Source organism: Salvelinus namaycush, chromosome 9, assembly GCF_016432855.1.
Source record: "Salvelinus namaycush isolate Seneca chromosome 9, SaNama_1.0, whole genome shotgun sequence".
Taxonomy (NCBI): domain Eukaryota; kingdom Metazoa; phylum Chordata; class Actinopteri; order Salmoniformes; family Salmonidae; genus Salvelinus; species Salvelinus namaycush.
Window position 1 is genome coordinate 21,109,074 of NC_052315.1, and position 27,896 is coordinate 21,136,969.

The following is a 27,896-nucleotide window of genomic DNA, read 5'->3' on the forward strand; positions in this document are numbered from 1 at the left end:
AACCCCGAAAACAAACCATTCAGATTTTTTTTTTTTTTTTTTGAGGTTACTCTTTTCAATGGGAATACAGATTTCTAAGGGACCATCTTGCAGTTCCTACCACTTCCACTGGATGTCAACAATTGGTTGAGGTTTTTCCTTTAAGAAATGAAGTAACACTGTTCAGAACGAGAGTAGAGGGAAGTGTACTCTGTTAGAGGCGCGTGACCTGAAAGCTAGCTACACTTTGTTTTCCTCCGGTATTGAACACAGTATATCCCGTCTTATATTTCATAGATTATTTACGTTAAGAAATACCTAAAGTTGTATTACAAAAGTAGTTTGAACTGTTTGGACAAAGCTTACAGGTCATTTTGTAGTCATGTTGGAACCGGTGTTTTTCTGGATCAAACGCGCCAAATAAATTGACATTTTGGATATACAGTGGGGAGAACAAGTATTTGATACACTGCCGATTTTGCAGGTTTTCCTACTTACAAAGCATGTAGAGGTCTGTAATTTTTAATCATAGGTACACTTCAACTGTGAGAGACGGAATCTAAAACAAAAATCCAGCAAATCACATTGTATGATTAAGTAATTCATTTATTCTATTGCATGACAAGTATTTGATCACCTACCAACCAGTAAGAATTCCGGCTCTCAGACCTGTTAGTTTTTATTTAATCAGCCCTCCTGTTCTCCACTCATTACCTGTATTAACTGCACCTGTTTGAACTCGTTACCTGTATAAAAGATACCTGTCCACACAATCAAACAGACTCCAACCTCTCCACAATGGCCAAGACCAGAGAGCTGTGTAAGGACATCAGGGTTACAATTGTAGACCTGCACAAGGCTGGGATGGGCTACAGGACAATAGGCAAGCAGCTTGGTGAGAAGGCAACAACTGTTGGCGCAATTATTAGAAAATGGAAGAAGTTCAAGATGACGGTCAATCACCCTCGGTCTGGGGCTCCATGCAAGATCTCACCTCGTGGGGCATCAATGATCATGAGGAAGGTGAGGGATCAGCCCAGAACTACACGGCAGGACCTGGTCAATGACCTGAAGAGAGCTGGGACCACAGTCTCAAAGAAATCCATTAGTAACACACTACGCCGTCACGGATTAAAATCCTGCAGCGCACGCAAGGTCCCCCTGCTCAAGCCAACGCATGTCCAGGCCCGTCTGAAGTTTGCCAATGACCATCTGGATGATCCAGAGGAGGAATGGGAGAAGGTCATGTGGTCTGATGACAAAAATAGAGCTTTTTGGTCTAAACTCCACTCGCCGTGTTTGGAGGAAGAAGAAGGATGAGTACAACCCCAAGAACACCATCCCAACCGTGAAGCATGGAGGTGGAAACATCATTCTTTGGGGATGCTTTTCTGCAAAGGGGACAGGACGACTGCACCGTATTGAGGGGAGCATGGATGGGGCCATGTATCGCGAGATCTTGGCCAACAACCTCCTTCCCTCAGTAAGAGCATTGAAGATGGGTCGTGGCTGGGTCTTCCAGCATGACAACGACCCGAAACACACAGCCAGGGCAACTAAGGAGTGGCTCCGTAAGAAGCATCTCAAGGTCCTGGAGTGGCCTAGCCAGTCTCCAGACCTGAACCCAATAGAAAATCTTTGGAGGGAGCTGAAAGTCCGTATTGCCCAGCGACAGCCCCGAAACCTGAAGGATCTGGAGAAGGTCTGTATGGAGGAGTGGGCCAAAATCCCTGCTGCAGTGTGTGCAAACCTGGTCAAGAACTACAGGAAACGTATGATCTCTGTAATTGCAAACAAAGGTTTCTGTACTAAATATTAAGTTCTGCTTTTCTGATGTATCAAATACTTATGTCATGCAATAAAATGCTAATTAATTACTTAAAAATCATACAATGCGATTTTCTGGATTTTTGTTTTAGATTCCGTCTCTCACAGTTGAAGTGTACCTATGATAAATTACAGACCTCTACATGCTTTGTAAGTAGGAAAACCTGCAAAAACGGCAGTGTATCAAATACTTGTTCTCCCCACTGTATATCGACGGAATTAATCGAACAAAAAAGGACAATTTGTGATGTTTATGGGACATAGTGCCAACAGAAGCTCGTCAAAGGTAAGGCATTAATTATATTTATATTTATGCACTTTGTGTCGCGCCTGCAGGGTTGAAATATGCTTTTCTCTCTTTGTTTACCATTGTGCTATCCTCAGATATTAGCATTGTTTGCTTTCGCCGAAAAGCCTATTTGAATTCTGAAATGTTGGCTGGATTCACAACCAGTGTAACTTTAAATTTGGTAACTTTCATGTGTGATCTCATGAAAGTTTGATTTTTACAGTAATTAATTTGAATTTGGTGCTCTGCATTTTCTCTGGCTTTTCGCCAAGTGAGACAGTAGCGTCCTGCCTAAACTCAGATTTTTTAATATAAATATGAACTTTACCTAACAAAACATACATGTATTGTGAAACATGAAGTCCTATGAGTGTCATCTGATGAAGATCAAAGGTTAGTGATTCATTTTCTCTATTTCTGCTTTTTGTTACTCCCCTCTTTGGCTGGAAAAATGTGTTTTCTGTGGCTATCTACTGACCCAACAAACGTTTGGTGTGCTGTTGCCGTAAATCCTTTTTGAAATCAGACATGTTGGCTGGATTCACAACAAGGGTAGCTTTAAAATGTGATTTCATGAAAGTTTGATTTTTATAGTAATATATTTGAATTGGGATCTCTGCATTTTTACTGGCTTTTTGGCCAAGTGGGACGGTAGCGTCCCACATATCCTAGAGAAGTTAAGGTACATGAAAGTTTACATGTTCTATAAGGCATTTCTGCCAAAAAACGCATTTTGATTTAAAAAAAGTTTACATTCAAACGGCTCTCCTGTGAAGTGGTGACCGGCAACATACGCCTAGTTTCCTGGAACGGGTCACAAATGTGGAAAAATTCAAGGGGTCTGAATACTTTCCGAAGGCACTGTATTATGCGACACTTGTCATGAGGTTTTAGTCCAGAGAGGCTAGAAAAGTGAGCAAGATATCCAAAGACTGTGCAGAATCACAGAATGCAGACTTAAGAGCTTTTGTTTTTAACCTTGGATTTCTAACACCTTGATGTTCTTGTTGCACTTAATTTTAATAGCTAGCATTTTGATGGCCATAATAGATATGGAGACAACTGACAGCCTTGTTTTACTCCTCTTAAAATACTTTGACAATTTACTATTTTACACCTGGGGTTGCTGTACATACAGTTGGTTAAAGTTATGAGAGTCACTGAAATTAAAGTAATCCAGGCATTTTTTAAATATAAATTCAGTCGTACTTTATCAAACGCCTTTTCGAAATCTTTCATAATGTTCCATTATTTCAAGTAATTGTCGTATATCTCGAATATGTCATCCATGTAAAACAAACCTGTCTACCAGATTGTTCATCTTGATCAATCTTTCTTTATTCTGTGCTATGCATTTTGCAGGATTTTCACATCACAACATTTTTATTTAATAAAATGGACTGGATTTTTACTTACCACCTGCATCCTGTTTCAGTAGTAATGAAATCAGACCTTCTTGAATACCTGAAAGGTCTACCATTTTCATAAGAGTAATAAAACATGTTAATAATAGATCTTTGAGTACATCAAAGGTCTGCTATACCGCTACTGGTATACCCTCAAGCCCTGGTTTTTCCCAGACTGAAAATATTTAATTGCCTCAAGTTCCTCCTGTAAGTTGGCCTTCACACAGGTCTTTCTGTAAATGGTGTTAATTTGACGTTTATTATTTTGAAAGAAATCCTTAGTTAACGAAGCTAAGTGGCTAAGGAGACTGAAAAGGAAACATGCTTCAAATATTTTGCTTCCTCTTTCAAAATATAATTTGTTGAATCATGGATGACTTATTTGTATCGATTCTGTAAATTATTTTTGGTAGCATTTCTATGTTGAAGATTAAAGAGATTGGTAAAATGCATATTTTCCATCCAATTTGCTTTATATTTTGTATTAAACTCAGCAATAAAAGAAACTTCCCTTTTTCAGGACCCTGTCTTTCAAAGACAATTCGTAAAAATCCAAATAAATTCACAGATCTCATTGTAAAGGGTTTAAACACCGTATACCATGCTTGTTCAACGAACCATAAACAATGAATGAACATGCACCTATGGAACGGTTGTTAAGACATGACACGCTTACAGACAATAGGCAATTAAGGTCAGTTATGAAAACTTAGGATAGTAAAGAGGCCTTTTTACTGACTCTGAAAAACAACCAAAAGAAAGATGCCCAGGGTCCCTGCTCATCTGCGTTAACGTGCCTTAGGCATACTGCATAGAGGCATGAGGACTGCAGATGTGGACAGGGCAATAAATTGCAATGTCCGTACTGTGAGACGCTAAAGACAGCGCTACAGGGAGACAGGACGGACAGCTGATCGTCCTCACAGTGGCAGACCACGGATTACAACAGCTGCACAGGATCGGTACCTCCGAACATCAAACCTGCGGGACAAGTACAGGATGGCAACAGCAGCTGCCTGAGTTACACCAGGAACACACAATTCCTCCATCAGTGCTCAGACTGTACGTAATAGGCTGAGAGGCTGGACTGAGGGCTTGTAGGCCTGTTGTAAGGCAGGTCCTCACCAGACATCACCGGAAACAACGTTGCCTATGGGCACAAACCCACCGTCGCTGGACCAGACAGGACCGGCAAAAAGTGCTCTTCACCGATGAGTCGCGGTTGTGTCTCACCAGGGGTGATGGTCAGATCCCCGTTTATCGTCGAAGGAATGAGCGTTACACCGGGGCCTGTACTCTGGAGCGGGATTGATTTGGAGGTGGAGGGTCCGTCATGGTCTGGGGCGGTGTATCACAGCATCATCAGACTGCCTGCAATGACAAGCTCAGTCTCAACACTGTGCGTTACAGGGAAGACATCCTCCTCCCTCATGTGGTACCCTTCCTGCAGGCTCATCCTGACATGACCCTCCAGCATGACAATGCCACCAGCCATACTGCTCGTTCTGTGCGTGATTTCCTGCAAGACAGGAATGTCAGTGTTCTGCCATGGCCAGCGAAGAGCTCGGATCTCAATCCCATTGAGCACGCCTGGGACCTGTTGGATCTAAGGGTGAGGGCTAAGGCCATTTCCCCAGAAATGTCTGGAAACTTGCAGGTGCCTTGGTGGAAGAGTGGGGAAACGTCTCACAGCAAGAACTGGCAAATCTGGTGCAGTCCATGAGGAGATGCACTGCAGTACTTAATGCAGCTGGTGGCCACACCAGCTACTGACTTACTTTTGATTTCAACCCCCCCTTTGTTCAGGGACACATTCCATTTGTTAGTCACATGTTTGTGGAACTTGTTCAGTTTGTGTCTCAGTTGTTGAATCTTATGTTCATACAAATATTTACACATGTTAAGTTTGCTGATAGATCTATTTATGCCATACATCAATCTCAGCTCTGTAGACTTTGCTGAGAAGAGACAAGCACTAGATAATTTATTCTGATATTGACCCTACGTAGCATGTTTCTGGTCACAGGTTCAGGACTGGTAAAAAAAACAAAAACGCAGGCCTACTCAGATGTGGCGGTAATTAATGCCCATGCAGTGTTCAATGTAGAATTGTTACTCAATTTAGAAAATTCCAAGGAATGGGCATAAACTAAATTGAATGTGTGTATATCGAAAAGAGATTTTGGTTTGTAACCCTCAACTTGCCAAATTAAGCCCAGTTTCAAATAATAACTGAGACGTGAATCACGTCGCACCATTCTGTTACGACATGTTTTTTTTTTACTATAAAATAGGAGTCTTGACCATAAGAGCCCAGGAAACAAGTGTTTTGTCTACCAAATTAATAAAACAAGCACCACACTGCTGAGGTTACTACCTTTTTGAAGATTGTGTGCCATGACATACCCAGTTGATATTACGGTTTCAATAATTTTATCTTAAAATGGCATACACAAATGCATGTATTTTTCTTCACCCTTCCCAGAGTACTTGGGGGGGGGGGGGGGGGGGTACTCGAACAGTCAAAAGGTCAAATGCCTATCCCGAGCAGACAGAAAATCCAGAGATGAGATGATTTGGGATTAAATAATGAAGTCATGAAACAAATGTAATATACACAATTCCTTTTTTGTAAAGTAATGTGAATTAATTATGGTTAATTGATACGCGGTCACTACCATCATGGGACTATTAATTGTTTTATTCTGTGTTACACTATTCAGCCCACAAGAGCACATGTAACTTTTTACATTTATCTTGAAACCAAAGTGTTATAAAATATAGAACAGAAACCGAACCGATATCAAAAAGCACTAACAGTAAAACTAAAGCAGGTAAATGGTCATGTGTTTAACATTGCCCATTTAGTATTCTCTACAGTGTGGATGCTTGGGGTGGAACGTTCTGGTGAAAGAACAGGTAGACTGTAGCCTGAGGTGTGTAGCAGCATGGCAGACTCCCTCTGAGGACCATTAACTGTAGTGGAGCTCAGATGTCTGTGATATGACTGACTGGGTGCTGGGCATCTGTCCAACATCTCTGCAACTTTGTCAAATTGCCCAGGGTATTGGTGGTAAACTCAGATTGGTTCATTAAAACCTCCTTAGGCTAGGGGGCACTATTTTTATGTTTGGAAAAATAACATTCCCAAGGTAAACAGACTATTTCTCAGGCCCAGATGCTAGAAAATGCATATAATTGACAGATTAGGATAGAACATTCTAAAGTTTCCAAAACTGTGAAAATATTGTCTTTGAGTATAACAGAACTGATTTTGCCTTTTATTTGGAAAAATCCCTTTTCCATTGCCTGCCCCTCCATGCCCCTCCGAGAGTTGTAGCTCGACATTTTCTTTCTCTGTAGTATTGAATAGTTTACCGTCCGGTTGAAATATTATCGATTATGTATGTTAAAAACAACCTGAGGATTGATTATAAAAAACATTTGACATGTTTCTACGAACATTACGGATACTTTTTGGAATTTTCGTCTGCCCTTCAGGACCGGAACGAGGTTGTGGTTTTCTGAACATAACGCACAAACCAAATGGCGGTTTTGGTTATAAAACTAATCTTTATCGAACAAAAATAACATTTATTGAGTAACTGGGAGTCTCGTGAGTGCAAACATCCGAAGATTATCAAAGGTAAGCGATTCATTTTATTGCTTTTCTGACTTTTGTGACCAAGCTAATTTGCGGCTAGCTGTTCTTACTGTTTTGTCTAGTGATTGATACACACAGACGCTTGGATTGCTTTCGCTGTAAAGCATATTTTCAAAATCTGACACAATAGGTGGATTGTGTTTTGGTATATTTCACTTGTGATTTCATGATTATAAATATTTTTTCGAATTTGGCGCTCTGCAATTCAGCGGTTGTTTACGAAAATGATCCCGCTAAAGGGATCCGTGCGTCAAGAGGTTAAAAGACACCATTACTGCATTTCTGTTCAGAATTATGGTCAACCATCATTATATAGTTGCCTCTGGGTCTGAGGTTCATAAAAAAAACATGCTTTAAAATATAATAGCATTGGGTGGGAGCAGAAGACCTTTAGTGCAGTGCCTTGATTCATACAGTAATATTTTTATAATTTAACCAGGCAAGTCAGTTAATGACAAATTCTTATTTACAATGACGGCCTACACCGGCCAAACCCAGACGACGCTGGGCCAATTGTGTGCCGCCCTATGGGACTCCCAATCACCGCCGGTTGTGATACAACCTGGATTCGAACCAGGGTGTCTGTAGCGACACCTCAAGCACTGAGATGCAGGGCCTTAGACCGCTGTGCCACTCGGGAGTACTGTAACTAGGTTACTTTAGTTTGCTGAGCGTGAAAGCGATCACGATGTTATAGTATCCCCTTATTTTCTGCTCAGGCGTAATTCAATTAAATCTGAACTCACTGTGTAGCCTAACCACTGAGCTGGAAAACCCCCATCTCCAAGCCAGACAGAGACACCTCATAGCTTTGACACTTTTTTCCTCTTCCTCCCACAACCAACCACTATCACGTTGTACAGGAAGGAGTCAGCTGTAAGACACACTCAAGCCAATAAATACAATCAGCTCAAGGCCCTGTGGGTGACTGTTTCACAAACATCAGGAATGAGAAGAGGATACAGGCCTTTGTACAGTCACCATGTTGGACTGACGAGAATTCACCCCTGGGACACAGCTAAGCCGAGAGAGGCATCATCCCTGTGCCAAGAGAGCATTCTAATAGGTCTACACCTCCCTATAGACATTCATTAGATTAAAAACGAAGCGCTTTGGGAGGGCAAAGCCTGTGAGACCAGCACTTTACAGCATTCTTCAGACACACTGGCAGGCCAAATTAAGCCCATCAGTACTCCAGATACATTTTCCATAGTGTTTCTACCATGTTGGTATTGAAAAGGGTTTACCTAGGGGTCATGATAGGGGCTGTACCAAATGTTTGATGTATTATATTAATTGATTATACTTGTTTTATTAATAGAAGGGGAGGGGTTATAAGACCCCACCCTCCTTACATTTATAGGGTCCTAGACTACAGATTAACAATATATACTCATTCTAGAGGTTTAGTATTGTTCCAGTTGTTTTCTAGGCTCTCTGCTTCTTATGAAGCATTTCTGAGAAATAAATCAACTTGGACATTTACTGCTAAGCTTTTATATAGCTATATAAACAAGAGTTTTAGTGTTGAGTAGGCATGGTTTTGGTCTCAGAAGTAGAAGATAATGACGTAGGCAGTGATATCCCTAGGGCTGGACATCGGGTTTAATAAAATAATTTGGGACCTTTTAAATTTAGCAGAACTTACTCAGAAACATACGCTATGTTTCTGTTGTCAACTTCTGTCTGCAAACGCATTAAAGTTTAATATTATTTAATTAAATATAGTCATAATGCTAATTTCACCAATATTGACAAGGAAACAAACCAACAGTAAAGGCTTTTAATATTATAACAAATTTCCTAAATTATATTTCATAGAATCATTCCTCATATTGGATTGGATTAATAAGCATGACTATTCGACCACCCGAAACCATCCAGTGTAACCCTAGTCCTCACAGGCTGGCTTCTAGTCAGGGGGACAAACAAGGTTAGATAAAGTAATTGCTAAGTCCCCATTAAAATGTTAGAGTTTCAAGCCCTGAGATCTCATTAAGTGTAAGAGGGTACCAAAATGTCTGACAAGAGGCTCCAGTTGAATCTAAAATGATTAGGATACGCACTTCTGGCATAAAATGTGCCTACTGAGTACTGACATGCTCGTCTATTCACTGGTTTGGTCCAACACTATGGCTCAACCATGTTGCTGGGGAGTCAAGACTGTCTTAAAGTTCAGGGGCAGTACCAGAGAGATACTTGAAAAGCAGGTGGAGTGTGGCTAGATGCAGGCAGGTAGTCTACTCTCCCTCCTCCCCTTTAGCCTTCTGCAGTTGTAAAAAAAAAAAAAAAAAAAAGTAAATAAACAGGATTCACAGGCCTACTCACAGACCAAAGCATGTGGGTGTCTGTACTGTGACTACCTCACCGACTCCTTTACAGGGGAAGTCGGTTGCAGTCATTCAAAAAATTGTGTTTAGGGAGAAATGGATGTGTGGAGAGGGTGAGGATTAAACAGCAGCTGTAAGCTCAAATCAAAATCAAATTGTATTTGTCACATACACATGGTTAGCAGATGTTAATGCGAGTGTAGTGAAACGCGTGTGCTTCAAGTTTCAACCATGCAGTAATATCTAACCTAACAATTTCACAACAACCAGAGAGTCACCCAGCTACTGTCTCCCAGGCAGCCCAGCCGCCACATTCAGTCAGGGAGAGAGGAAGGGCAGCCACCCTGGGGATCCAGCCTCTGTAGCCTGGCCCCCAGGGGCTAATTATGAAGCTGGGCCATCTGCTCCTTTGAAATGCAGCCCTGTGATGTTGGCTGTAAAGTGAGTGTTAATGATTACACAGGAGACTAAACCTCAGCTCACAGCACAGGGGTAATGTGAACTAAGTTAGTTGTTTCTGTTCTCACCAGCCTGGTAGATGACTGGACATGGACTTGAGCCTCCCTGTAGCAACATCATCCATTAAGACTACAGGGGTGATTGGGTTTGAAGGTCTTTTCAGCAATACCCCAATAGTAGCTCAGCACCAGCAAACACACTCACCTACCTCTCAGATAAGAACCATAGCATTGCACAATTCAGGCACATGCATAACCGTAAATAACTGCGATGGTCTCATTTATTCATGATAAAAACAGGACATCATTTAAGAAACTACAGGGCTGTACTTTAGACTATTTAATTGGGTTATGGTACATTTGGGAGCTACTGGCTTTCACAAGTGAACAGCACCCGCCCCCATTAGAGTTGCTCTCTGGTCACTCCATGTAAAACCGATTGAGCCCCAGCGTGTTCTCCAATAGGCGAATAGCCAATTGACTGGAAAACCTCTAATGCAGCTCACAAATAAATGTCTGAGTGGCTTACTGCTCTGCTGATCCTGAGAGGCACAGCGATTTCCCCCTGATAAACCTTCTAGCCTTTACTGCTACTATAGTACTAGCAACCACTCCCAAAAGCCATAATCCAGGTACTGCAGAGTTTGTACTTTTCCTTAAAACATTCTAAAGATTGATTCAATACATCGTTTGACATGTTTCTACTGACTGTTACGGAACTTTGACATTTCATCTGCTTTTAGTGAACGCGCTTCCTGACTTTGGATTTGCTTACCAAACACGCTAACAAAAATAGCTATTTGGACATAAATGATGGACATTACCAAACAAAACGAACATTTCTTATGGAAGTGGGAGTCCTGGGAGTGCATTCCGACGAAGATCAGCAAAGTGAAGATTTATAATGCTTATTATGAGTTATGTTGACTGCACAATTTGGCGGGTAACTATGGCTTCCTTTTGTGGCGGAACGCTGTTCTCAGATTATTGAATATTGTGCTTTTGCCGTAAAGCTTTTTTGAAATCTGACAGCGGTTGCATTAAGAACAAGTGTATATTTAATTATATGTAAAACATGCATCTTTCATCAAAGTTTATGATGAGTATTTATGTTATTTGACGTGGCTCTCTGCAATTTCTCCGGATATTTGAGGCATTTCTGGACATGGCGCCAATGTAAACTGAGGTTTTTGGATATAAGTATGAGCTTTATCGAACAAAACATATGTATTGTGTAACATGAAGTCCTATGAGTGTCATCTGATGAAGATCATAGGTTAGTGATTCATTTTATATGTATTTCTGCTTTGTGACTCCTGTCTGGCTGGGAAAATGACTTTTTCTGTGATTTTACAGTGACCTAACATAATCGTTTGTGGTGCTTTCACTGTAAAGCTTATTTGAAATCGGACACTGGTGGGATTAACAACAAGATTACCTTTAAAATGGTATAAGATACATGTATGTGTGAGGAATTTTAACTATGGGATTTGTTTGAATTTGGCACCCTGCACTTTCACTGGCTGTTGTCATATCATACAGTTTACGGGATTGCAGCCATAAGAAGTTAATGGTGGTCGGACCCAGCAATGTGAAGCTAGCCACATTAAGGACTAGCCACAATAGTGGACGCTGTTAGCCTTCAAAATAAATGGCATAATTCTACTATTTGTATTCATTTGCAACACTGTCAATGACACTTACAAATTCCACTTGTGCCTAATCCTTATTGTGGCTAGATTATGAACAATTTTATTTATCTAGGCATGTAAGTTAAACACAAATTCTTATTTACAATGATGGCCTAGGAACACTGGGTTAAATGCCTGGTTCAGGGGAAGAACGACAGATTTTTTACCTTGTCAGCTCAGGGAGTCGATCTAGCAACCTTTCGGTTACTGCTCTAACCACTAGGCTACCTGCCGCCTCACATAACCGGGTGCGGTCGAGCCTCACTAGCCAGATTAAGCTAGCTGCTTATAAAGTTCTTTGGGCAACAGGGTTAAGTTGCTGACTGAAGTTCAATAGCTGAACAACAAGTGGCAACCTAGCTAATACTTACAAAGATTCCAAAATCATTGCTAAGAATAATGAAAATGAGTGCAGGTTGTACTGGTAATTGTTTTCAGGCTGGTTGTATTGGTGCCAGCTAGGTACCAAGCTAAAGCTATCTACCCCAGAAGTTGTGGTCGAACAAATAATGCTTCATTACCAACACGGTATTGTAAACACATCGTTCGTGGCCGGTGTTTGCAGACTTTTCTATACAGCTTTGACAGTGCTCCTGTATCTTTTTTGACACGCAAAGACAAACGGTGTTCTATAGTATGTTTGCCGTGAAGCTAATATCAGTGACGTCATTACTGTGTAACTCCGGTAGCGCAACATCTGAAAAATAGCGCACCTGGTAGTGTGTACCAGTGCGCAACAAGTCGGCGAAAGCCAACATCACCCACAACAGAGAACGGTTGGTTGTCAAGGGCAATGAATTCCATCATCTTGGCTTTAACGGATTTTGCCTTTGAGTGGGCACGCTGAAATTTTGTTACTCTTTCAAATGACTGCTCAATCCACACAGCAGACATTGTGGGCTAGTTTAGGACTACTGTGTTGCACTTAGAGCGCAAATTTTTACGTGGCATCATTACGTCATGTACCTACGTTATATAGGTATGCATGGCAGCTTTGACATTGGTTTTGCATATTATCTAAAAACGTTAACATTGGTATCGGCCGATTCCGATATGTTCACCGATATATCGTGCATCCCTACCCCTTTCCTTGAGTAGCCACACCTCTCCTCAGCACACACAAAATACAATATGGATTCCCCTAATGACTTTAAACAGCAGAACTTAGACAATCTTAGCAGTCTGGCATTCATTATCCTGAGATCAGTCTGCCGAGTGTGTACATGTCAGCAGCTAGCAGACTTGAGGCGCTTTCACTTGAAAGCCTTTAAATTAGAAAATACATGCAGCATTTGGGGAAATATAGTACACACCTTATGGAAAGTGCTCCATGAATATGTTCAAAGGATTTACACAGTGCACATAGTTTTTTTTTTACTATTACAAAACAATATGCATATGGCTTACCCAGTTCTGGAGACCACTCCTTGTTCATGTCAAGGCTGCTAGGCAGGTAGATGTTTCCAGGTGCTTACGAACGCAGTGGGAATTAGTGAGTAAGGCACTGTGGTTATACTGTTCCAGCTATCAGACGTGGGGTCATAACAGTCTAGAGTCTTGCAGCGCTGCGTCCCAAAGTAGCCCCCCACCACGTACAGTTTGTTCCCAGAGGCCACCGCATGGCAGCTCATTCTTTTAGAAGTCATGTCCCCAACACGAGACCACTGGTTGGTCTCACAGTCAAAGCGGTAGGCGGAGGCGGCGGTGAACTCCGTGTCTCCGCCCATTATGAAGATCTGGCTGCCCAGAACAGCAGCGGCTGTATATCTCCACGGTTGTGGACATTCTGCTGCGATGGCCCAGCGGTTCTCTAGAGGGTTGTAGCACTGCACCTTGGAGGCCTTGTCTCTGTGTATGGTGGTGCCACCAAATACAAACAGCTTTAGCTTGGCGCTGACCACAGCTGCATTGCTAACACCATCTCTGAGCGGCGCCATCATGGTCCATTTGTTGGTGAGTGGGTCATACCGCTCTACCTGTTTGAGGGAGACTGAGGGGGAGGCAGGGAAGATGCCTGCTATGGCAGTGTGGCCACCCACCACATACAGCCAGTTCTCCAGTTCAGCCGAACCATGGCCAAACCGTGCTATCAACATGGGAGCTCCTTTAGACCACTCCTCGTGGACCGTGTCATAGATCCAAACATCCTTGGACACCCCGTTCTCAGAACCCCTCCCCCCAGTCACGTAGACCTTACAGCCAATTGCACAGGCGCTGAACTCCTTCCTGGGACTGGGCAAGTCCGACTTAGGAATGATCTCCTTGGCTTTGTGGTCCACCTGGTAGATCTTATCACACATGAAGGTCTGTCCTCCCAAGATGAGCAGTGTGTGGCCTGCCTTGCGGGGCCGGGCACAGGGGCTGGTGACCACCCCATCGTTTTGCAGGATCTTCTTCTTGCACTGCATGGCCTCCTCCACTATCTGCCGGCTCCTCTTGTCTGACATCACCAGCTCCTCGCAGGCCACCGCCTCGATCAGACACTCAGAGGGCAGCAGGGCCAGGCGGATTCCACCCAGCAGCTCAGGGAGGTAGTCTCTGCGGCCGTCCAGGTCGTAGCGTACCCAGCGCATCACAGAGTTGAACACGATATGCTCGTCCTCGATCTCCAGCTCGTCGCTGAGAATCAGGTCCAGCAGCTTGTCTTTGTTGAGGCCGTAGAAGTCCTCTGTGTCCCGCAACGCCTCAAAGTGCACCAGGCACATCCTCCAGGAGAGCTCATACAGCTGTTTGCACTGGTGGGCATCAGACAGTAGCATCATACCCAGGCAGTTGGACAAGTGCAGGTTCTTCTCCAGGAACGCCGCAGCAGCGTCTCTGATGTCGTGGAACTGCAGCATGTCTCCCGCCTCCAGCAACGACTCTGCGTTCTCCTCGTTGATGATGACACGTGACGAGTAGGCAAAGTCCAGCAGCAGCTCCAACACCTCTGGATGCACACTGTCTCTGAAGTTCACCTCGTTGTCCAGGCTCTCACGGAGCCCGCCGCTGAACATCGCCTCAAAGTAGCGGCTGCATGCGGCCAGTACCGCCCGATGGCAGGGGAAGGAGCGGTCCCCCGCCCACAGCGTCACGTCAGTGAACATGCACTGCTTGCGGAGGGTGTTGAGGTGGGTGAGCACGCTGTCTGGATGCGAGGGCTTATGGAACAGAGAGATGTTCATGGAGCCCGTGCTGGTCCGGGACTTACGGTTTTCGTGGACGCTGACTGACATGATTTCAGAGCCCTCCAGGGAGTCGCTTGTCCTAATTTCTCCAACTACGGATAAACAAAAACAGAAAATGAGATTCAAAACAAACTGGTGGATGTTTTTCCCAACATACAATTTACTTCTAAAGTTGATCTCAATGGGGATTTATTGTTAAATCAAATAAACAGATTCTTTACTCATTGGCCCAAAGTTGAGGGCGGACTTAAAATATCAATTTAATTTTTTTATTTATCCAACTGATCATAGACAACCAAATGGGGGAAATGTATTCAATTACTAGGCAACATCTAGATCATGTGATAACGTGCTGCTTATTTGAATGCAATTCCTACATTGGAATAATGCCTATTACAACACCTCTAAGCCTAATTGCAGAAAATGGATCATCCTAAAGTGCATATGCCTATTTAAATCAAAGTTAGGCCTATGATTTGGGTTAGGCTATCTATTGAAATCAATCCAATTAGTGCATTTAAAAAAAAATCTTCAGCAAAGTCTAATTTAAATTAACAGTGCTTAGTAGGTACAACATGATATTTATCACCTGATGTCTGAAATTATTCAGCAGTCTCAGCATTTTTTTATTAGAGCTCACACACTGCAGAGAAGGCCCACAGAGTAATGTGGGCAGAATGCACTCCTCAGCTATATTGCACATTCAAGCCACTTAATGAATCTCCTGAGTAAAGCATAGCCTAATTGTTAAGAGTTTGTGGAAAAGCCTTTCAAAACCAACCTTCCTTCAAAGTAACCAAAGCCTATTTATTAAATTGTAGTAGATACAGTTCCTAGCCTATGTAATGTCTTAGATGGCCTACATGCATATTAAATCATTAAGCAGACTCCCTGGCACGTTTCATAGCAGATCAGCAAATATACAGTTGAGACGGTTTATTAATAGTCAGTCAACACAGGGCATCCCTTTTTAAAACGGTTTCTCCCACTTGACATCAAAGTCCACAAAGCAATATAACAGCAATTCATATAAACCGCTTCAGAGCTTTCAAACCATTATTATACCACAGAGCATTCGATTAGTGAAGTCATTCCAATCTGAGACAAGCAGACATTGCACTCAATATTCATTAGAATGCTTTTCTTTTCATCCTAACAGAGGGGAAATATTGTGGGGTGCACACTGCTGCTCAATCACTGTTAGTACTTCTACCGCATAGCAACACTCCGAACCCAAAAGGATCAAGTCTTCTTTTAACTACATGGGATGGAAACAGACATCTAAGAGAGTATATAAAAGCACTGTTTCAGCAACTTAATTTTATAGTAGCAGCTCAAGTATGTGTGTGTGTGCTGACATGCAGTTTGGGGTCCATAGCGGACAGGGGTTTGGGTTCAGTTGTGGCAGATTGGAGGGCACAGGCAGGCATACACACATCAGCAGGGCATTTAAAATGTCAATGTCAGGTTGACAGGGAACACAATGCAGCGGGTCAGTCACAAAAAAGATGGGGCACACAGCAAACCATGAAATTGAGTAAATGCAAAGCAGTGCGATTGTCCTGTACCAATTACAACAGCAAATACAGCTGATCCAGGCACAGACTGAAGAGGGTTGGGGGGGGGGGGGGGGGGGGGGGGGGGGCACCATCAAATCCCCAAAAATGTTCCCTCTAGACTCCGGTCTGATATAAATTAGGGCTGGGTGATATTTCATGCAGTCAACAAAGTGTTTTAAGTCAGGAAAATTGCTATGCAGCTTGTGAGCTCGTACATTACTTAGGCCGGGGAACCACAAAATGGCCAAAGGAGTTCTGGTGGTGGTTTATGTTATTCAAATAAGTTTATTGGTCGGGCACACAGTTTTGATGATGTTATCGCAGGTGCAGCAAAACACTTGGGTTTCTAGCTCCTATAGTGCAGTAATGAAGCAATACAATAAACAAAAGTAAAACTTAAAATAAAAAATTAAGACATATCAGAACAAGCAATATCAGAGTCCGGAATATAAATATGGGAATGGTGTGTGTGTGTGTGTATATAGACAGTATATGACTAGAAAAGGTGTGTACAGCAGTAGTCATATAGGATGAGCAATGACTAGAATACAGTAAATGTGGGTAAAACAGCACGTAAACATTTAAGTGAGCAGTGTTGACTATGTACAAAGGACAGCAGTCTAAGGTGCAGGGTAGAGTACCGGGTGGTAGCCGGTTAGTGACAGTGTAAGGTTCAGGCCAAGGTACTGGACGGAGGCCAGCTAATGATGACTGTTCAGCCTGGAGATAGAACCTGTTAATCAGCTATTACTGCCAATAATAACTGCCAGTCATGCCCAGCGTGATCAGGACGATGCTGAATCATTCTCTGTGAGACTAAATACCAAACTTCCAGGACATTCACACATGAATGGGACCTCTTAATTAGATTTGGCAATAGGCAACTCAGAAACAAAGGTCCCTATTTTCCCATCTTGTTTCTTCCCTCCACAAACATCTCTGCCCTTCTGACTAAAAGCCTTTCCAGGATCTTTTCACATAGTGTTTGTATTCCAGCGCTACTCCCTTAGACACAGGGAGGATGGAGAACCAGGGGGGGGGGGCTTTTCAGGAGTCTGAAGCAGGGAACTTCTCTGCATTTGTGATGCTGAATGGATCACCAGCTGGTTTGCAGTCCTAATAACCAAGAGCTTCTATCAATCCGTAGGGACTCTACATGGCCCATTGGGAAATGGCTGGTGTCTGTGCAACTGAGGGCATGTGGGTTCAATCCCTCACGCTACTTTAACAAGCCAGTGAGTGAGTCTAATGAAAAAGTGTTTGAAAGAACAGCCAGGGAGTCATGGACATTCAAGCCAGGAGCTTTCAAAGATGAGAATTCTTCTCTTAGTAGAATAGTTAATCCTTTATGGCTGAGAAACAATTGTTTGAGGCCACTTTGCCATCCTGTTCCAGATGGAACGGAGAGAAAAGCCAAAGAGATAGTTACATTTTGGACTGAATCTGCCATCTAAAGTGGGATGAATTTATTAATGCGTCTGGTGTGACTTGGAAAAGGAAGATTTTAATTGTAAAAGTTGTCATTGTAAATGAACCTATTTTCCACAACTAAGTCTAATAAAGCTATTTTGTTTTACTGCAGCACTAACTTTATCATTATTGGAGTCACCAAGGTCCCAGTTTGCTCCTAGCCTATTATGCTATAGCCCTGGAATTATTCATTTTGCTTTCAACGTCTCAGTAGGGTGCCAAATAAAATGTATTTATGAATGGAAATCAACCCTGTTTAGTGTGTTATGATTATTATTAAACAGAGACATCAAAATACACCCCTATGTGCCAGCCAGCAAGCTGTAACTACGCTAATAAATCATATTGAAACCCTGGGTGGTGGGCGGCTGGACACTTCCAAACAAATAACTGAAATAAATTATCACGTTTACGAAGTATCACCTAGGCTACAACAGCTGTTGAGTGAATCAATTTCAATTTTAAAACTCCTATAAAAGTACAAAAAGTTGAATTCAATACATCAAAAAGGTGGTGTGGTTAGATAGCTTCGATTTCCTTCAGACAATTTAACACAAGCCACATGTGGCGTCATGACATCAAAGCTGGCATTCCAATAAATGTTGCACTGTAGGCTAGCTAATGAAGTCCGATTATGACGATTGCGAAATTAATTGAAACGCTCACATTGTTAAGGCAAGCTAACCTGACTGCTGACAATCTTATCCCCCAAAAATATCTTCAGAATGATCTGGTCAGGCCTTGCACGTTAGCGCTAGCTAATTATCGATGGTTTCGCCAAAGGACTATCTAACCAGTTAGCTAACTAGCTAGCTCGTTAACGTTACATGAGTTAGTTTTTTTCTATTTCTAGAGTACCACAAATTGATATCAAAGAAACCTGTTTAACCCTATGTTCTGTCAAGCTAACTAGCTAGTTATATCTATGCAAATAAGTTTAACAGCTAATTTACCTAGCCAGTCAGCTAACTAACTAGCAAACAAACTTTAGCTGAAGAAACTACGTCCACCTAGCTACCCCTTCTGTCAAGACTTCAGATGACAAGCTAGCAAACATTATCCAGATAAACATTTGCAAAGTAGCCTATAACACTTGACTGTATACTCACATACATATGGTTGTTAAACGGGAATCCAAGAAGTGTATAGTTTCTGGTTGATTGATTAAACCATGATTTTACTATGAGTAGTTGAGGTCCTTTCAAGCCACTTTGTCTGCAACTGGGTTCGGTCTGAGGTGGGAAATCAGGAAAAAATGCATATCCAGTGGTGTGTTTCTTGCAAGTGATTGGTGTCTCTTTACCCAATTCCGGCAACCTATTTTATGCAAATCAGCACCACAACCAATAAAAGTAGATCTTTGGGTGCGATGTTGACAACTAATAGACCAATCGGATTAAACGACAGAGTGGGATCCGCCCTCTTCCTCTTGGTGGTAACAGCAAAACAATAGCATGCCCACTGACAATTAATGAATTACAGTACAGAGATCATTTGTTAGGGAAAGTGGATATCTAGTCAGTTGCACAATAAATGTGTCTAATGCATTTAACCAAATCCCTCTCGCCTCAACCTCTTCCAATTTTTTTTGTCTTAAATTATTGTTTTTCTCAAGTCTTCCCACAAAGATTAGGGCACTCCCTCTCTCCCTAGCAATGATATTACTCTAAAGACCAGTCTTGTAAAATATTCCAGATAAACTCAACAATGAAAATGAACATGAAGTTCAACCATTGAACAAGGAAAAATACATGTTACTCAATCGTTCATGTTTTGCACTAGATTGACTTAAAAAAAAAAACTTGGTGTGGCTTCATGTCTATAATTTTGTCTTTGTCTAGTGTAGAGTTCCCTCTAGTGGAAGTAGGCCTACAACTGTACACCACTGCAGATACTGTGGCTATAGCCTAAAGTAAATAAAACTTCTCTGTTCACAGAAAAGCCATCTTCAAGGGAATGAATAAGGCACTTCAGAGGGAGGTAAGCATGCAAGGTGCATTATGCAATCCAATACTCCAATATAGAGTATAGAACTGCAATGATATCCCTTGAATGACAGAGCGCAGCAGAGAAACATCTCTAATACTGGCACTTGCTAATTAGGGACACTTGAGATCAAGTAATCAATGTAAGCTGTTGTTTTGAAGGTAACATTTTAACCACAGGATTATGTCATTATGGTTACCAATTTTTCAACACAAACAAACTTTGTATAAATTATGTTTAATTTTGACCTTTGAAACAAGGTCAGATCTTTAATGTTATATCCACTATCAGAAAAAAAGAGAATAAGATGAGCAGCACCTCCTACTGGATAGTTAATCTATATACAGCTATCCATTTGGTGTCCCATCCAGGGTTTTAACTAAGGCCAGCTCTACTTAGCTTTGATATTTGTCACTGACTACTACCTATGTACTATCATGAGAATGATTATTGAGAGATCCCTTAATAACTAAATAGATTCACTGCTATCGAAGTCATTTCATAGGGTAGGTTTAACAGAGCAAATGAAATGTAACTTTACTTTATAAGTCATATAACATGAATTATAAACTGAATTGTTCGAGCTCTGAATGCTGATTGGCTGAAAACTGTGTCATAGGGGACCATATACCACGGGTATAACAAAACACTTATTTTACATTAGTAACCACTTTATAAAATCAATAAGGCACCTCGGGAGTTTGTGGTATATGGACAATATACCACGGCTAAGGTCTGTTTCCAGGTACTCTGAGTTGTGCATAAGAACAGCCCCTAGCCGTGGTAAATTGGCCATATACCCCCCCCCCCCCCTCGTGCCTTATAGTTTAATGATGCTAGGCCTATATATCATTTGCGTAGTCATTAACAGCTATTGTTTCAATTAAACCCAAAGTTCAACTAAAAATAGACAATACATATAGGCCTAGGGTTTCAAGATTTGGTTGATTTGAAATGTAATATTTACATTAATAATGAATATGTTGGATTTATGTCTCCATCTCAACCAAAAATCTAAGTTAAAGAATAAGATTAACTTTATTTAAAGTGCCTTTAAAGTTAGATTGTATTCTATCCTTTAACTTAGATTTTTGGTTGAGATAGAGATAGGAATCCAACATATCAATAATTAATTTGTAAACAAACTGGATATTGAATTGTGTTTGGTTGTCAGTGCAACCAAATGTCAACATTTGAAGGAGATGTATCTACAGTGTGTTTGGAAAGTATTCAGATCCCTTGACATTTTGTTTCATTAGTCTTTTTTCCCATCAATCTACACACAATATACCATAATTTTTAAGCAAAAACAGGTTTAGAATGTATTAAAAATAAAAAACTGAAATATCACATTTACATTAGTATTCAAACCCTTTACTCAATACTTTGTTGAAGCACCTTTGGCAGTGATTACAGCCTCAAGTCTTCATGCGTATGACACTACAAGCTTAGTACACCTGTATTTGGGGAGTTTCTCACATTCTTCTCTGCAGATCCTCTCAAGCTCTGTCAGGTTGGATGGGGAGCATCGCTGCACAGTTATTTTTAGGTCTCTCCAGAGATGTTCGATCGGGTTCAAGTCCGGGCTCTGGCTGGGCCACTCAAGGACATTCAGAGACTTGTCCTGAAGCCACTCCTGCGTTGTTTTGGCTGTGTGCTTAGGGTCGTTGTCCTGTTGGAAGGTGAACATTCGCCAGTTTGAGGTCCTGAGCGCTCTGCAGCAGGTTTTCATCAAGGATCTCTCTGTACTTTGCTCTGTTCATCTTTGCCTCGATCCTGACCAGTCTCCCAATCCCTGCCACTGAAAAACATCCCCACAACATGATGCTGCCACCACCATGCTTCACCGTAGGGATGGTGCCAGGTTTCCTCCAGATGTGAGTTGGCATTCTGGCCAAAGAGTTCAATATTGGTTTCATCAGACCAGAGAATCTTGTTTCTCATGGTCTGAGAGTCTTTAGGTGCCTTTTGGCAAACTCCAAGCGGGCTGTCATGTGCCTTTTAATGATGAGGCTTCCGTCTGGCCACTCTACCATGAATGCCTGATTGGTGGAGTGCTCCAGAGATGGTTGTCCTTCTGGAAGCTTGTCAATTCTCAGAGGAACTCTGGTGCTCTGTCAGAGTGACCATCGGGTTCTTGGTCACCTCCCTGACCAAAGCCCTACTCCCCCGATTGCTCAGTTTGGCCGGGCGGACAGCTCTAGAAAGAGTTTGCGTGGTTCAAAACTTCTTCCATTTAAGAATGATGGAGGACACTGTTTTCTTGGGGACCTTCAATGCTGCAGACATTTTTTGGTACCCTTTCCCCAGATCTGTGCCTTGATACAATCCTGTCTCGGAGCTCTACGGACAATTCCTTCGACCTCATGGCTTGGTTTTTGCTCTGACATGCACTGTCAACTGTGGGACCCTATATAGACAGGTGTGTGCCTTGCCAAATCATGTCCAATCAATTGAATTTACCACAGGTGGACTCCAATCAAGTTGTAGAAACATCTCAAGGATGATCAATGGAAACAGGATGCGCCTGAGCTCAATTTCGAGTCTCGTAAATAAGGTATTTCTGTTTTTAGTTGTAACAAATTTGCAAACATTTCTAAAAACCTGTTTTCACTTTGTCATTATGGGATATTGTGTGTAGATTGATGAGGATTGACATAGTGCGTTGTATTGGGGTAGTGCCGCAGAGTATTATGGTGGGGGGGTTGTTGAACTCCTTTCATTCTCTGGGGTACAGGAAAAGGTTAATTAAAACGAGAGTCAACATCTGCCTGATAACAGTTTCATGAAGAAAGATGAAAAGGTGAGGGTCGTTAATCAATCCGCCTGTTTTGCTGGCCTTGCCTGCTTTTTGGAAAGTCTGAGCCTTGGGCGAAAGAGGGGTACAGTGACTTGAAGAACATCGATCGTTCAGCTAAATGGCAAAAGCAGGGAGCATATACGATTCAAGCTTCTGGGGATAAAGCCGCATCGATCATGACGAAGGTTTGCGTATTCAAAATGCGCAACACAACGAGGAAGTAAGAAGAAACAGGGATGTTCTCAAGCAGTTTATCAACACCACTGAGTTTTTGGGCATGTAATAATTGGCTTTAAGAGGACACGACGAAGGAAAGTTCCGCTAACAAGTGCAACCACAAGGATCTTGTAGCGGTAATTGCACGTTACTTTACTTGCTGAACATATGGAACTTTCTACTGTTTTTTCTGGGATGTCGAAATCAATTCAGAATGATTTGATAGTTTCCATCGCATCATCCATTAAAAGTTAAATTAAAGAGAGATGTTGACGCAGCGCATGTTTTTTTCATGCGCGCTCTAGTATGCTTTCCACTTTCCTCCAGTATTTATTTAGCAAAGATGATAACACATAATCACTCCAGACAGACACAAGCAAAAACTCATTAAATAAATGTTGCAGTAACCTAGCCTACACCTAAACATTTGAGTTTTGACTCGCCATATGGGATGAAAGCGAGACAATTTTTTAGTCTGATCAACTGTAGGCTACTAATAAGAGCAGATGCATCCATTTGCTGTCCATTTGTTCAGGGTAACTAATTGGTAATGTTATGTATTTATAGTCAATGTGTGTGTCAGGAGAAAATGTGAATGTGATCAAATTTGGTTAATATTCAAAATTGGGCTGGCTAGGCTGCCTATACGTTTTAAATCCAAAATTATTAACTGGGATGAATCAATCAACATAATAGTGATGAGGCCTACAGTTGCATAGGCCTGCATGATGCAATCATGCATAAAGCAAGCTCAGGCCCATGAGTTCTATTGTCTATCAGTTGTTGTTTCTGTGTCTGGGTAGAGGAAATCCCCCACCTTATCTAGTCCAAATATAAGGTGCTTGAAAGAAAAAATTGCCCCCAACTCTGGGACCTATGGTGCCACCAGTCTGCTTGCTGTTGTCAGTTATCGTCAGGTATGTGAATGATCAGGGCTTTATTCAGGAACGTTTCTTAGCTACTTTGATGTGTCAGGTGGGCGAGATGCGCTGTCTTTGTTTAACTTCATGGACAAACTTGTTGTTCAAACCTACAGTGGCGCAACTGTAATGGAATGTATCTGCTATTTGTATTTCCAGCTAAGTCCCCTCCTGTTCCCTGATTTAAGAAGTGATGACCATTCAAATCCACTACCATTGTCAACTCTCTCCTGACATGAACTGAAGCCACGTCTCATGTACCCGCTCATCCACTGTTACATTTAATGTTTCCTCTTTAAGCACTGTGAGTACCCCTATCAATTTTCTCTCATTACTGTATGTAGTCAATCACATACACAATCACATTATTACACATCAATGATTTTACTCCTTGCTCGAACTAACTCATTCTTAGCTCTTTTGTTTAACTGTGTAGTGTGTTGTGTTATTGTTTTTTTGTCTTCCCAGTCAAGTCCTGTACTGCACTGAAGTCAAGCCTCTGAACACCTCAACTCATTCCTCATACCCTCATTCAATCACTGCTGTGATCCCTTCTTAAAATGGTACAAGTTGCCCTCTCATTCCCATTCCCCATAATATTGTACTATAAATGTCTTTATTAAATGCTTTATGTTAAAATAATTACTCTTTTGCAAATAAATTAATTAAAAATCCTACAATGTGATTTTCTGGATTTTTTTTTTCATTTTGTCTGTCATAGTTAGTGTACCTATGATGAAAATTACAGGCCTCTCTCATCTTTTTAAGTGGGAGAACTTGCACAATTGGTGGCTGACTAAATACTTTTTTGCCCCACTGTATTTGGCCTGGCAAATCGGTTTTATTTGTTGACTGAATTTAAGCTGATAATTATTTATTTTTTTACTCATCAGGTCTCAGGAAGAAATTACAAGTCCTCACTCTCCGAGATTGAGTCAAGAACGAGTACAAATGTGTCAGTCAAGACCGAAACACTCTGTGGTCTTGAGACTGGACTCAAGACCGAGACTGGTCTTGAGTACTACAACACTGGTATTAACAATCGCGAATTGTAATAAAAAATAAATAAATATACCCCTCAAATCAAGGAAGGTCCCGCTCCCGGCTCAAGGTTGGGAAAACATGGACTAGAGCACAGGTGTCAAACTCATTCCACGGGGGGCCGAGTGTCTGCGGGTTTTCGCTCCTCCCTTATACTTGATTGATGAATTAACATCACTAATTAGTTAGGAACTCCCCACACCTGGTTGTCTAGGGCTTTATTGAAAGGAAAAACCAAAAACCTGCAGACACTAGGCCCTCCGTGGAATGAGTTTGACACCCCTGGACTAGAGGGTATTTATCCCAGGGACGTTCCATTTGATTCAGCAGACTAGAGGGTAGTTATCCCAGAAAACATTCTCATCTTGAATAAAATATATATTGTGCAGTAATATGTAAATGTGACTATATGTTTGAAGTGTAAAAACAGATATCTAATTTTAGCATTTTATTCTCCCAAGTTATTTCAGATAAGGCTTTATGATCAGCTGAAGTTTACCTGAAATTCACTTGAAACGAGTGGTTGATAACAACCGAATTACATTAGTTTGACCTATGAAATAAAAAGTGTGGTAAAAGTAATCTATTCAAAGGCGGAGCATCTGCTGTTAGATTACCGTACATAAACAATGTTCCCCGGTAGGCCGTCATTGTAAATAAGAATTTGATCTTAACTGACTTGCCTAGTTAAATAAAGGTTAAATATTTATTTTTTTAAACGTGTTTAGTCCTGAAAAGTAGTAAAAATGAGGAGCGTGGCCTTTGGGAGGTTTTAAACATGTCGCTGGAGCATTGAAATAGAAATTAAGACTGGTGGTTTCTGTATCCTGCCATCTGGTGCTGTTTGTGTTGCGCTGTCCCCTAAGGAAAGCAGAGAGAGGCTTGGGTGAAATATGTGAGGTATTGAGACAGTGATTTATTGGGAGTTACTATGAAAATGTGAAGAATCATCATAGATGACCACCCAAAAATGACTTTTTTCTAAGTACATCCTTTCCTGAAAATGTTCCCCCTTTGGACCACGGTTGAACCTTTGCTTTGGGCAGTGATGGGGACACTGTAATGGAAGAAAGGTGTATGAGACATCCTGATTATGACCCCAAAAAAGGGGTACTTCCAATATAACAGCTTATATATTTTTATTTTGCATATGTTCTAATTTCAAGCTGTCAGCTGTAAGCATAATATCTTCCAACATATTGTGAATTTTTTTAATTATTTAAATTTTACTCCCTTTTCTCCCCAATTCCGTGGTATCCAATTGTTAGTAATTACTATCTTGTCTCATCGCTACAACTCCCGTACGGGCTCGGGAGAGACGAAGGTCGAAAGCCATGCGTCCTCCGAAACACAACCCAACCAAGCCGCACTGCTTCTTAACACAGCGCGCCTCCAACCCGGAAGCTAGCCGCACCAATGTGTCGGAGGAAACACCGTGCACCTGGCTACCTTGGTTAGCGCGCACTGGAGTCACTGGTGCGCGATGAGACAAGGATATCCCTACCAGCCAAACCCACCCTAACCCGGACGACGCTAGGCCAATTGTGCATCGCCCCACGGACCTCCCGGTCACGGCCGGCTGCCACAGAGCCTGGGCGCGAACCCAGAGTCTCTCGTGGCACAGCTAGCGCTGCAATGCAGTGCCCTAGACCACTGCGCCACCCGGGAGGCCGCATATTGTTAATTTTGTATTCAGAATGAAATATCTACACTATTAAAAACAAAAAACGATGATTTAAGTGAGAATAGGCAGTGGTGACCTGTCATTCAGGGCAGGTGAGGGAAGATCCCCACCTATTTTAAGCCCCACCTTTATAGCAAAAAAACAACATATAATACATATGTGTATGTATATACAGTTGAAGTCAGAAGTTTACATACACCTTAGCCAAATACATTTAAACTCAGTTTCTCACAATTCCTGACATTTAATCCTAGTAAAAAGTCCCTGTTTTAGTTCAGTTGGGATCACCACTTTATTTTAAGAATGTGAAATGTCAGAATAATAGTAGAGAATTATTTATTTCAGCTTTTATTTCTATCATCACATTCCCAGTGGGTCAGAAGTTTACATACGCTCAGTTACTATTTGGTAGCATTGCCTTTAAATTGTTTAACTTGGGTCAAACGTTTTGGGTAGCCTTCCACAAGCTTCCCACAATAAGTTGGGTGAATGTTAGCTCATTCCTCCTGACAGAGCTGATGTAACTGAGTCAGGCTTGTAGGCCTCCTTGCTTGCACATGCGTTTTCAGTTCTGCCCACACATTTTCTATAGGATTGAGGTCAGGGCTTTGCGATGGCCACTCCAATACCTTGACTTTGTTGTCCTTTTGCCACAACTTTGGAAGTATGCTTGGGGTTATTGTCCATTTGGAAGACCCATTTGCGACCAACCTTTAACTTCCTGACTGATGTCTTGAGATGTTGCTTCAGTATATCCATATAATTTTCCAGTCTCATGATGCCATCTATTTTGTGAAGTGCACCAGTCCCTCCTGCAGCAAAGCACCCCCACAACATGATGCTGCCTCCCCTGTGCTTCACAGTTGGGAGGGTGTTCTTCGGCTTGCAAGCCTCCCCCTTTTTCCTCCAAACATAACGATGGCCATTATGGCCAAACAGTTCTATTTTTGTTTCATTAGACCAGAATTCTTTTTTTCAAAAAGTACGATCTTTGTCCCCATGTGCAGTTGCAAACTGTAGTCTGGCTTTTTTTTAATGGCGGTTTTGGAGCAGTGGCTTCTTCCTTCCTGAGCCGCCTTTCAGGTTATGTTGATATGACTCGTTTTACTGTGGATATTGTCACGCCCTGGCCTTAGTATTCTTTGTTTTCTTAATTATTTTAGTTAGGTCAGGGTGTGACATGGGGAATGTATGTGTTTTTGTAGTGTCTAGGGTGGTTGTAAGGTTTAGGGGGTTTATTAGAGTAGTTGGGTTTATGTTTAGTATAGAAGTCTAGCTGTGTCTATGGTTGAGTGTAGGTATCTAGGAAAGTCTATGGTTGCCTGAATTGGGTCTCAATTAGAGACAGCTGGTTATTGTTGTCTCTGATTGGGAGCCATATTTAAGGCAACCATAGGCTTTAGCTGTTT

At 41.8% G+C, this 27,896-nt stretch overlaps 1 protein-coding gene across 4 annotated transcripts in view; it reads right to left on the reverse strand.

The window, feature by feature from the left end:
- LOC120053813 (kelch-like protein 25) overlaps positions 1 to 19,056 on the reverse strand; it is a 54,347-nt gene extending 35,291 nt beyond the window's left edge. For 3 of the 4 annotated variants that reach the window (XR_005477546.1, XR_005477545.1, XM_039001073.1), the window contains exons 1-2: positions 18,950 to 19,056; positions 13,052 to 14,903 (exon numbers count right to left, since the gene is read on the reverse strand). Coding sequence is in view for 1 of the 4 variants with exons in the window: in XM_039001073.1 (XP_038857001.1) it covers positions 13,090 to 14,859 (1,770 nt within the window). In the remaining 3 variants the exon portion in view is untranslated. The remainder of the gene's footprint in view (positions 1 to 13,051; positions 14,904 to 18,949) is intronic. The other variant, XR_005477547.1, reaches the window with a different exon arrangement.
- Between the last annotated feature and the right edge of the window lie 8,840 nt (positions 19,057 to 27,896).